The sequence below is a fragment of the Rhodnius prolixus genome, unplaced genomic scaffold (genome assembly GCF_049639745.1).
Source record: "Rhodnius prolixus isolate KJV_2025 unplaced genomic scaffold, Rpr scaffold_4, whole genome shotgun sequence".
Lineage (NCBI taxonomy): Eukaryota > Metazoa > Arthropoda > Insecta > Hemiptera > Reduviidae > Rhodnius > Rhodnius prolixus.
In genome coordinates this window covers 27,041,219-27,054,456 of record NW_027411614.1, presented here as the reverse complement: position 1 = coordinate 27,054,456, position 13,238 = coordinate 27,041,219, and the positions used below count along the sequence as shown (strand labels likewise).

At 32.6% G+C, this 13,238-nt stretch overlaps 1 protein-coding gene across 2 annotated transcripts in view; it reads left to right on the top strand.

The window, feature by feature from the left end:
• The window catches only part of LOC141455639 (uncharacterized), a 56,855-nt gene extending 45,791 nt beyond the window's left edge, over window positions 1-11,064 (top strand). For both annotated transcript variants that reach the window (XM_074130858.1, XM_074130859.1), the window contains exon 3: window positions 9,840-11,064. In XM_074130858.1, coding sequence (XP_073986959.1) covers window positions 9,840-10,065 — 226 coding nt within the window. In that variant the 3' untranslated portion in view covers window positions 10,066-11,064. The remainder of the gene's footprint in view (window positions 1-9,839) is intronic.
• The last annotated feature ends 2,174 nt before the right edge of the window (window positions 11,065-13,238 follow it).

The following is a 13,238-nucleotide window of genomic DNA, read 5'->3' as shown; positions in this document are numbered from 1 at the left end:
ACCATCGACTTGGAGAGAAAACATACCGAATGGCCAAAACCTAAACTAACTCGAAGTATTTTCAAATTTAACAAATAGTTAATTTTAAATGTACACTTTGTCCAAAATACTTTTTTCTCTTTTAAAAAAAGTCGCTCTTTACTAGACATGTTATAGTATTCAAATGGCAATATTACAATAATTTTTTCGCTGGCATGAATTCTTTATTTTTAAATGCGCCGAAAAATTCAATTAAACTTAGTACACCGTCAAGTTAGCAGTGCTCTTAATACTTGACTGTTCATTCAGCCAACGTACCTCATTCTCCTAATTGTATTATTCATTAATGATTGTATCCTTTGAACGGGTGCCGATGTGTCTGGCAGCCAACTTGAATCTACAATTTATATTTTATTAAAGTTTGTTTATAATATTTCGTGTATATTCTTGGCACTTTTCAGTTTGTATTAAATCTCCGAAACAAAATGATAAACTGGCCGGAATTTCGAGACTTATGTTAAACCTGTGTAATGCTATCTATAATAGCATTACAGCCTCTCCAGTGCAAAACTAATCTAATCTTTTGCTTTACTATGAAATATTAATTGTACTATTCCAAATAACCCGATGACTAGCTTAAAAAAATCTTAACAAATAAACAAATTAATTTGCTTAACGTTATTCAATTACATTATGACAAAGAAGGCATTGTTGCTGATCATATTTAAGTCAGCAAATAAAGTGTAAGATAGATAGAATTCCTTATGTGGAGACTACCACTTAGCCTTGACACTCTACTCAAGAAGCATTGACAGGTGACGTTACGCTTTCATGTGTGTCACACCACTGGGATAACAACTAGGTGTAATAATAATAAACATTCAGCTGGTCAGTGTTTGCTTTATATGGAGCTGAAGGGAAAGTGCACTACACTGGCCGCCATTACCTAACACTATATTGTTCTACATCAAGTTCCTTTAAGGACAAAGCTATGAGATTAGAAGTAAAGAATTATATATAACCTAATGTGCTTCTCAGTGTCACCATCAATGCGCAGAAACTGGTGTAGGTCGTTCACCTAAATATAATTCAACACTTATTAAAAAAATATCTTTTTCTAAGGTTTAAGTGGAAGTTCATAGTGATGTGTAGGTGATTGGTGCAGTGATGATAAGCTTAGATTTCCCAGTTCGGGATGCGCATTTAAATACTACGATTTGTTGAGAAAATTGTAATAGTAATGTTTGCTTAAGATGTTCGCTCTGTGCTTAGTACACTGATCAATCATGCAGAAACCCTGGGCTAGAGTCCCACAGTCTACTCATAGAATTTCTTTTCCTAAGAACCTTGATGTAGCTCTTTGTGTAGAGATGGTCAGTTATCCGTACAAGAGAACACTAAACGGAAATCAGCAATGCACTGTAAATGATTCTGGGCGCGAACGGTCTCAGTTACTGACCATCTTAAAAAGTATGCTTCCAATTCCAGCCAAGCTCCACTTTTAGAAAATTAATCCTTCTGTTTGTTTAGAAAATTACATTGGACATATTTATATGAACTGAATTATGTGATCATCTGACTTTGTATATATTTTATATTATAAAAATACAGTATCACTATCAACACCAGGCAGGTTCCAAATCAACAATTGAGACTGTTAGTAACTTACATAGTTCATTCATAAGGAGGAAACCCGACGTTAATGTGATGTGAAGAGTTCGTCACTTTACTGAATTGATTTTTTTTTTTAGTTTTTACCAATTTTTTCGAAAACGGTACCGATATAGTTAACTTTAATGATACTTTTGTCAACTATGTTTGTAGTTTCGGCAACAAAAATTTAATTATGTAAGCTGAGCCCCGGGAAAGTCGTGCTAATGTACACATATTTTTTTAATACCTAGAGTAAGTATAGTTCTAATATTGTTAAAAGCAATTGTAAAAATATTTGATTCCTACTTGTTTTTAAGAAAGGAACTCGGAATTCTAATGCGTAGAAATACCTAATTTCCCAAACACCACAAAGCCAATGATTCCGGAGAAAATATGAAACAATCGGAGGACTGTTAACAGGTGTTAAGGTAAACAGTACTGAAGGTGTATATGTTTGACCATTTAACTTCAATTATCTCCTCCACCGATAGAAATAACTGTGATTATAAAGCAAATATCGCGTTGAGTAAACACGGTATTACCTGAAGATCACAAACGAAAAGCTAACAATATAATCAAATACTTTCACTGTCACCAACACCGGAACAATGTTTGTCTTTAGTAAGAATATTATGAAAGTGGAACTGAATAGTGGTTTCTATAACAATCTAGTAATGTAAATGTTTAAAGAAACCAGGAGCTACAGTGGTTACAAGCGAGCACCGAAAAGCTAAGATGCACTTAGCTTCAATTCCTGGTTTTGGCCTTGGTTTATGTATAATAAGTTAAGTTGAAAAATTTATAGTAAAAGTAAGTTTTAAGCTTATCCACCTCCACCTTCATTATTTAATTTGGTAGCCCACCTAAAAAAGTAGTCATTATTTTACGTCATGCAAACAACTTATTTGCTCATCGTATCTATAATTAAAATAGGTCAATTATATTAATAAACTGTTTTAAAATTATAAATTAAACAACTTTAAATTGGAACAATTTTTTATTTTTGTACATCTTTTTAATTGCAAAGTTGAGATTCAGCAAAAGTTCTTTGAGTGAGGGCTTTGTGCTTATACTGCTTTTTATGGATTTTGAAATAAGGTATCTAACCATTATTAAGGGCAACTTAAACAATAACTGTAAGATGTATGCATTATGGTTAGAATTAGTGAATATTATCCCTAAGTTAGTGTTAACCCTTACTGTTTTTTAGAAAATTTGGATTCCTCCTTAAAATCAGTGGTAAAACGTTAGGAAAATGTTTGTACCACTCTCTGAGCAACGGTGTGAAAAAATATGCCATCGGTGGTATGCAGAGAGTGTGAATGAGCAAAAAGTAATTGGGTGAGTATTACCAATAATGTGGAATGATGATGCAGACTGTATAAATAAAATTTATAAAAGTTTTGGGAAAGTGGTACCAATCAGGTGAGACATGTACTGAGAGATACTTATTTCATTCTGAGATTTTTTCATGTTTCATTTTTATGCGACGTTTCAAAAAAACCAACTAAGAATATTAAAAAATAATTATCTAATTAAGGGAAAACAATTATCTAAATACAAGTATTAAGTGGCCAAAGTTCAAAAATATTTACCATATATTTATAATTACTGTACAATTTTTTTTTTTTTTACTTCTAAATTATATTTGAATAAAAATAATGCTACAGTTGGAAGCAGAAAATGTTCAAGATTTATCGTTTTTCTAGATTTCAACCAGCTGACAATTTCATCATCCAAGATAACTAAAACGTGAATTAGAAAAAGAACTCTACGACCTTTGGACAGATTATTTAATTTATCGGAGAGATTTAACTTTAAGTCACATTTTCCATTTCCAACAACAGAAAAGCTGAAGTCTCCCTGTCAGAAAAAGTACTTCTAGATATTTGTATAAGTTAATGAGTCATATTTTAAAATAATCGAATTGCTCTTGTTCTTTTTAAATAATCAATTAAACGGAACTAATATTGTTTAGTTTATGTTTCTTGACTTGACTATTTCGTACATATCCTTGGTACAGTGCATTTGTAAATTAATTTATTTTCTCAAGTTCTAAATATAAAATTGAGAAAAATAAAACATGGTCTGAGCAGCTAGAAAAAAAAATAAAGTATGCGACTATTTAAAAATGAAAAATAAGAGTATAGTTCATGAAGACTCAACCAGAAAAAGGAAGTTGTTAAATAAAATAATGTCTACTTTCACTCAGTGTACATAATTTGATATTATTACTTCTTCTTCCTTTTTGAAGAAAATGTTAATTTCAATAGAGGAAGTTCAATGTAATAGATAGTGTTCAGTCATTTCTTTATATTCTTTTCTTCAAGGAATTTGTATTTTCACCAATTTATGACATCTATTTATTGAAAGTGAAAGTTATAATTTAATGACGAATACACTATCTTCCTGTACCATCCTGTTTTTAAGCTAGTTACTAGACTAGTTTTAAGTTTAAGGTCGTTTAATTGAAGTTTTATGTCTTACCATTAAACGGTTTATAATCCAGAAATTTAAGCACTTCAGAAAGTAGAAGTGGCCACACCATATCACAGGAACAGTCTCCCAATTACTTGTTTATTTCTCTCCTCTACTGAGGAGATGAATTTTAATTTGAAATATTTGTTTTTGAGAGCTTCAAATGAAAAACAAGTTTTTTATGTTGGTAAATTTAATTTGTAAATTTTTTTCGGTGCCTCCAGAAGCGAGATACAGGCACTAACTTCATCTTTTCCAAATGGGGAGGTGCGGTTTTTACTTCAGAAATAAAATAGTACTTTTCTTCATATTCAATCAAAAAACCGTTATAATATCATTTTGACATTTCTTATAAGAATCATGTTTTCATTCATAACTTCTAAAATATCGCTCACAGAAAAAACCGTTCAAGTAAATTTTTCTTTAAAAAAATAGAGGAATCTATTTCTGAAATAAAAACCACACCTCCTCATTTGAAAAAATGAAGTTGGTGCCTGTATCTCGCTTCTGGAAGCACCGAAAAAAATTTACAAAGTAAATTTGGATTCCTATCAAAAAACTAAGGGAACACGTATTTTTCAGTTTTTTTTCTAGCTATCTTAGTTTCCGAGAAAAAGTCGTTATCCATATAGCTTGGGACACCCTGTATATTAGAACACTGGACGGTACTTGTTCCTTGAGGCAAAGCAGTCAAAGGGGTTTATAGTGCCAGATCCAGAATGTCTAGTAGGCAGAGCTTTTAATCCTTACAAGGTCCACGGACTAACCCACTAATTTCCTATTTTTTGGCCATTTGTTCTCATTTTATGAGAAAATTATGGAATTTTTATTAGAATATACAGCGATAAACTTCCGCTATGCCTAGAATTGTCAAAAATTGCACTGGATCAAGTGGCTTGAGATTATTAACTGCTGTAGAAATGATTTGAGGAATATACAGATGCGGATTACCGGACATGCGCCTATAATTCGTTGCTGGTTCAAAAAGAAGGTAATTTGGCAGGTACAAAGTTAACAGTGTAAGACACAGAGTCTGTGGTACATAATCGAGGAATAATCTCGATTTGTGTTCTGCAGATTAAGCATTGAAGCGTTCTGAAGTCCACAGTTGTATGTATGGTCATGCATATCCTCCTTTCAACAATTCTCGTCCTTTTGTTGCAAGAATTTGTTATACTTTTCTAGAACAAAAGCAGATGAAAATTTGCAATGGGCAACTCTTTCTTCCTATTCAAATCCTCCAGAATATGAGTAAGGTATGAAGCGTCTTCCCCTCTAACTACTGTTACAGCTTGGAGGAGCTTTGTTGTTATCTTCAGCAAGCCTGAAATAAGATACCACAAGTAGAGATAGGTTATCTCATTGAAGCTTGCCCCGTGGTGTTAGAGAATATGTAGATGTAATACACGAAAGGTAACGAAATGCATTATTAAACTTCTTTATTAAATCAAGCCTTCCTCCTCTTCTGTTAAATTCATTTACCACTTAGATTACGTAAGTAAACTAGAAAGTTTAAAGCCTGTAACTTTACACATTTTGGGTTGTGCTTTTTTTTTTTCTTTTTTTTTTTTGGCGTGCAGTTTCCATTCTAACATTTTATTTTTGTATTTAAGGCGCGTCAACATCTGAGGTTAATGGCGCCCGGAGCTTTCTTTAGAGCCTCTCCTAGCCTTCGGACCGTTTTCTCTCGTTGTAGACAACACGGTTTACCACCGGACAATGAGCTGTAAGAAAGAGAAGGTCCTAAGGACCGTCAGCTGAATTCGAATCCGTGAACTCCGCGTTGGAATCCAGTATTCGCTAACTACGCAGCTAATCCCCACACTATTTTATTGATCGTAAAATCTGCGATCACCAGAAAGAACGAAGAAGTCAAACTTTTTTTAAATGTCGAAAACTTTCTTTCCGGCGATCAAAAACAAAAAAAAAAATTTCTATTACTTAATATCAACCATTTCCTGAATACAAATGTTCTTCCTCCTTTTGTTTGATTTCTTCTCTGTATTAAGTTTTTTTAAATGATAATATTTATTGTGCCAAGCTGTAACTTTAATTTAGGGTTTCATTATAAACTACTCAAAAGTTGCTAAGGAATTGCAATAAAAAGATCAAAAAAAGACAGAAAGAGTTATATTTTCTTTTAAATAAAAGTTGCTTCATTTGTCTTTTAATATCACATTATCTTTCACAAATAAAATTTTTAAAAACAAAGATAAAACACGATTTAACAAAAGCCGTGAGTGTCCTAACAAATTGTGGAAAACATCTCCACTGGTTTTTCCACAATTTTTATTTTGTTAATCCAATTAATAGTTTTTCGGTACCTGGTGTAGCCTCCTCTTACTCTCTGAACAGCTGAACAACGGTTTGCCATACTCAAAATAACGGCAGCTATTTCTTCTTGCGGAATTTCTTCCCATAGTAACGTTAAAACGTTAGCATGCTCTCCGGTGTTCCTGGGTTGGGGCTGATGGTTATTTAGTCGTCTCTGTAAATTGTCCCAAATGTGCTCTATTGGGTTTAGGTCTGGTGATAGTGCTGGCAGTGGTAAGTGGGTAATGCCGAGACGACGAATTTCTTCAAGAACACATCTGGCGCGGTGAGGGCGGGCATTGTCGTCGAGAAAAACAAATTGTGGCCCAATATTGTCTCGGAAGTCTGAGACAAACCCCCGAATAATGTCATCTCTGTATCTGATCCCATTTAAAGTGCCCTGAATGATGTGTACGATTGTTGAGAGTAATTCCACCCCACACCATGACACCGCCACCGCGGTGTGCTGTTACCGATTGGATGAATTGTGGCTCAAAACGAGTGTTTGGCCTTCTCCATACTCGCAAACGTCTGCTATCACTCGATAAACAGAATCTTGACTCGTCACTAAACAATACAAATTCCCAGTTTTGGTTCTCCCTCAACCTAGAGTTTACCCATTCCAATCTTGCTCTTCTGTGCCGAGTATCCAAAGAGGGCCTTCTAACTGGGCGATACGAACGCAAACCAACCTCTCTCAATCGATTTCTAATCGTTTGATCAGATACTTGAGTCCCAGAGGATTCAAAAAGACGATTTTGTAACTGTCGGGCGGTCAAAAAAGGGTTTCTGCGGGCATTCATCCTCACTAGGCGGTCTTCTCTTTCAGTGGTTCTTCGAAAATTCCCACCGCCATGGCGTCTTTGTGCAGTTCCAAACTCGCGGTATCTTTGCAATGCTCGGCAAACAACACTTGGCGCAATGTTCAAAGCATTAGCAATTTCAAGCTGAGAAAGGCCCTGTAAATGAAACTGGGCAATTAAATTTGCCCTTTCATCACTTAGAGGTCTTCTTTCCATGATGAAAAATTAGAATTGAGAAAAAAAAAAGTTCATTCACTTTCAAATGCATTAGAATACTGAATCATTTTAAAGGACAAAATTAGCAATGTTTGTTTTTGTCGTTTATCAAAATGAATTAACCTTTGTACGACTAACAAGTGCATTAATTCCTTAATATAAACAAATATTGAAAGCCAAAATAACGAGATAAACATCAAAACATTGTGCAAGTTAATTATATTTGATGTTATTTATAAATTTCTTAGCAACTTTTGAGTAGTTTATATATACTTTGTATATATTCTTTGGTATTTTGTGGTGACTGGTCTAATAATTTAATTTTATAAACTTTACAGCTCTAATGTAAACCAATCTAATGTAAAGAAATAACAACCCGTACAAAAAATATAAATAAAGTAAGAAAGAACGCTATATAAATAAGCACTTTATAATTTCTAGCTGCTTTTCTAGCCTTTAGCTGCTGAAGGAGGTCCAGGAATGTTATTATATCCAAAATCGTTTGCAACTCTCAAGTGAATGTGTGTCGTATAAATTTTGAAATAAAATCCTTATCAACACAGGATCAACTAAAGGTCCTCTCCTTTTTGCGTAGATTGTAATGAGGAGGAGGATTTCAAACATATAATAATGATATGTCCTTGTTATGTGGTAGAAAGGAAACGAATGTTTGATGACATATACAGGTATTTAGATGCACCATTTCGCTACGAAGACATAATATTCTCCACCAACATATATGTACGTGCTTAAGTCTATAGCAGAGCTAGCAATGAAATATGAATGTATTTAAAAGTTATAGAATCAATAGAAGAAAATGATTAGAGAAGGATTACGTGATTTTAATTCCGATTAACCTATAAGGATGGCAGGAATATAGAGTACTGATCCATTCATTAGTTGTAGAATATGTAAATAGTTGTATATAGTAGTGGGATGAATGTTGAAGCGAATGTATTTATAAGTAAGAATGGAGAGTGAATGATATTCTAGTGATAAGCACCTAGTCGATGCTGGCTGTGTGGCGAAAGCCAATGCCAAAAAAAGAAGAAGAAAAAAAAATCCTATTGCATACTACTGAACTAATTTCCTTTCCTTATTTATTATTATACACTGCAAACGTGATTATATCACTCCTTTATATTATTTCCTGGAGATTGTTATCCACGAAATTTGAGATCTTTTTATTAATAATATCATTATCTGCCGTTCAATTATAAAATGAACATTTACTGCAAAGAATAAAGTAAAGTATGAACATTCAGTCGAACCTCTAAGTGCAGTGGTAGGTAAACTCATTACAGAACAGAGCCTAATATCAACAGTACAACGATTGAAATTTCTTTCAAGATCAAAATTTGTAAACCTTTAAATAGGTATGTGGTTTATTAACTTAATTAGGGCACTGCTGAGCTGGCCTTCCAATTCTACCATCCTCATTCGTCTTAAGGACTTGTTCGTCTATTTCCTTTCGTTCAAACTTTCTATTTTTCCAAACCATCTCAACATACCTCTCTTGATCTTCGCTGATACTACATTCTTTTTTTTTTGCTCCCTACAACACTCCCTAAAATTAACTCAAAGTTTTGAGTTATAGTTAAACTTGATATCATACTTAATAACAATAATTTCTATTAATAAAATTAAATAGTAAGGTATCCATAAAATTTAATCATGACAATGACTGATAAACACTAATGTGAACAATGGGCCTTACATCTCCTTAGAAAGTTTGGGTAAGTAAGGTTTGTATGTTATTGTACTCCATTTTAAGCAAGATTCCATAAGAAGACTACTCAATTTTCTCGCATGCGTTATTTTATAGAAGAGCCACAATCAAGGGGGTAAAGGGCCGCATGTGGTTTGGGAGTCGCGGTTCGCAGATCATTGTTTTAGTGAAATTTAACCAACAAATTTTCTTCGAACTTCTACATCTATTTTCCTACCCTCATAGAATGTATTAATTTCAATTTTTCTTTTGCTAAATCATTGTTTGATTGTTTTTAATTATGTATAATATATTGACGTACTCCCAGTAGAGGCAATATGATTAGAACTTTACATTCACAATTGCTTTTACCATTTTGAATTTCATGGACAAGCCTTAAGCACCTAAAATTTATTTTTGGAAACATCTATTCGGCTGGTACATGTACCTACATCACTAATATCTAAGGACTCTCTAAGAGATATATGAAAGCCATTGAATTACAAGTTTCTAAAATGATAAAAACCAGTTGCAGTAATTTACTCTGCGGTATTAACACACAACTACATTCCGTAGCCTATTTATGATATCGGCGCCTAACAGCTACTCTTTCTTAAATTAATACTAATCCATTCAGTGCTTCAAAAATTCGAACAAATCACTATTAATTGATGTTTTTCTGTTTACAGAGATTATCAAGAGGAGGCAGATGATTGTAGAAAAACTCCAGACACAATATATGAAGATATTTTGATGAAGACTGCTATGGAAAGGCGCAGAAGGAGAATCAGATTGAATAAAATTCAACAAGCTCAACAAATCGATCCTAAATTTGGCATGAATACATTAGGTCATCTGAGGATAGATTATTCTGGAAATTGGAACAAATTGGATAGATACATTTGTCATCCATGAAAAACAGGGTAATATACTGTAGATAAGAAATCTCATCATCATAGCAAAGAAAGAAACAATTGAAATTTTATTCGTCTAAGGTCTTCTTCCTTCCTTTTTTTTTTAAAAAAAGAGTAGGCGCCTGACATATAATTTTATAATGTAAAATGTATAAATGATGTAGAAGCTAAACATTACCAAAGTACAGCAAGCATAAGCATCCATCCATACAAGTGAAACAATTCTAATTACTAACAGAAACACTTCCCTTTGGAATACTTTAGCATAAACAAAGTACCTCTCAGATAGATTTGAAGCATCATCAAGTATGCCATTAATCATTAATCACAAAATCTTTTGTTCAACCTACTAAACCGTAAATTATCTACATACTTACTTAGCACATCTGATTATTTTTGGAGAATTTGATAGAGGTTTTCATATATTTGTTTTTATCACTAACATCTGTAAATATATTTGTTCCAAAATTCTGTGAAAGTTACTTTTGTTAAAGTACTTAGCACGGTAAGAACAGCTTATAAACTATATTGAGTGGAAAAGAAACAAAATTTTGTTTAATTTTAATGTTTACAACCAACATTGATTATATTCATTCACCTTTCTTAACTGCCATTTCGTTTCTTTTATTATACTTTCTGAAAAATACCAATAAAACTTAACTGTCCAATCTTCTTCATTCATATTTTTAACGTTGTTAAGTCAATCTCATTTATGTATACGAAATAAGTTTATATATTCAATGAGATGGCTAAATAAACAATTCATTAATAAAATCAATATCTATCTACCTGGGTAGTGGGCATCCTCCTATCTAGTGTAGATAGATTTCTTATTCATAACAAAAAAATATACTATTTCTATTCTTAACATAAATTTCTCACTATGTAAATGCTCATTTCATGAAGTTAAATTTACTAAAAACTAAAATTGTACAGAACTAATCATCATTATTTTTATGTTTATATAGTTGTAAATGAATAAAGTTTGTTATGTAATTAAGTGTTTTATGCTTATCTTCCACTTAATATTTCTATTGTTTATACTAGGAGCGACAACCTCCATGATCATTGGAGCTACAAGAATCCGATATAACACCAATTGCGAATCCAGCACACTACTTTTGAGCTACAAATGTCTCTGAGAAAATAATATTAAAAAATTCCTTTCAAATGCTCAGCTTTTTACTTAAAAAGATAAATCAATTTTCCCCAAACTAGATTTCTTCCTACATAAGTGTTGAACTTGAACATAGATATATTTTCCAAGATAACAGTTTTTCCTTTTCCCCTCGATACATGCGGGTGTTCACTGATCTTTAAGATTTCTTATAAATGAATATGTTATCACAGGTTAACGAAGGATATTTTATAGAGTACTATTAATCTTTTTTGATGACTAATTGATTCATCAAAAAAAGGAAATAGAAATTAATGTTAGTTTCAGTTTTATTTTTTATTTGTCTTTTGAATAAGTCATTTTCACCTTATGTACTCGTATAGGTAAGTAGTTTAGGTTTTGATTAAATAAGTTAAACTGTTCTTGAACATTTTTTTATACATAGTACCTGGCATAAAAATATGGGTTAGCCATATAGACAAGCGGTTTATTGTTTCTTTAGTAATGGCTGTTTGGGTATTAAGTGATTAGCTTCACCAATCTTATTTTAAACATTTAAAATTTATCATTCTGTTACAGATAGTTTGGATTTAGGTTGGTTTGAAAGGTTATTGTATTAGGATCTATTTGCTATTAAAAAAATGATATTTTAGTTCTAAATAATATGTAAGAGCCCTCTATTAATTATTTCAAGCGCTTCATTTACAAGTAGCTACAGCTCTCCCTATATAAAAGTAGCCATCATCAGCACTGCAATGTTCTGCAGTTTAAGCCATTTTTTCTTTTCCCTTTCTATCCACTCAGGGATGATTCATAATACAATCTGTCATCTGAATTTCGGATCGACAGTATAAAAAGAAATAATTTGTACCTTGACTCTGTGAAATCTTAACCATCAGAAACTCTGTTACAACATAAACAGATTGGCCTGCATTTTGGAACCACAAAACGAAGATTTTAAGGAAAAAGAAAGATTCTACATAGTTGTTGAAATTATCAATGAGTGCTTCATGATTTTGTCAATGCGATTAGTATTCATTCAAAAATTATAACTAGCAGATCGATAAGTCGAAGGTAATTTTTTGATAACTCATTAGTTATTATGAGTTCTTATCTTTTTACACAAAAAATAAATAACTTTGAATAGGATCCTTTTTTGTTTTTCCCAAAAATAGTCTACGTCCTAGGATACGTGAGTGAGACTAGTATCTTCAAATAATTCCAACAGAATACAAAGTTGACATTAGTCTAATACCAATATGATAATTCTATTTTCAATCCTAATCATCTTTTTAAATCTAAATGAATCCCGCATGTTTTATTCAATGTGGGAACTCATACTTAAATTACAGACCTTGATGTGGCAGCGATAATGAGCTATGTCCTATCTTTAATTCTCAAGCCAGAGAAGACGGTTTTTTATCAAAACAGAACCTAAAATATTGATATTACAAAGTGTTCTGTAATTGGGGGACGACTCCCTTTCTAGATCGTTTTTTTTTTCTTTTTTTAAAATACGTTTGCGTTGGCTCCTCGGCGAGGTACTGGGCAATAAATTCTTGCTTAAGAATACAATTTTCGTTACTCTTTATTTAATAGCAATTATTATTGCCAATTATGTAATGAAGAAGTGCTAGACGGGAGTTACCATTTCATTGCAGTCTGTTCTAAACTTTCAGAAATTAGAATAAAATATTTTAATAAGACGCAACTATCCGGAGAGGAGATGATTGCTTGGATAATGGTGAAGCTTGGAAGAAATTTCAGAAATATTGCAAAGATGCCTACAACAGTATTTGCCCAAAATGATTTAATGATTTTACCCAGTTTTATTAAAAATTATTATGTATGTTTATTGTTGTAATTATTTTTTTTATTTTATTTAAGGCGCGTCAACATCTAAGGTTATTGGCGCCCGGAGCTTTTTCCAGTGCACTGCCGGCCTCCGGACAGTGTTCTCTCGTTACAGACAACACTGTCCATCACCGGACAGTGAGCTGTAAGAAGCTTCTAGGAAGAGAAAATCTAAGGGTCAGCAGCTGGATTCGAACCCGGGA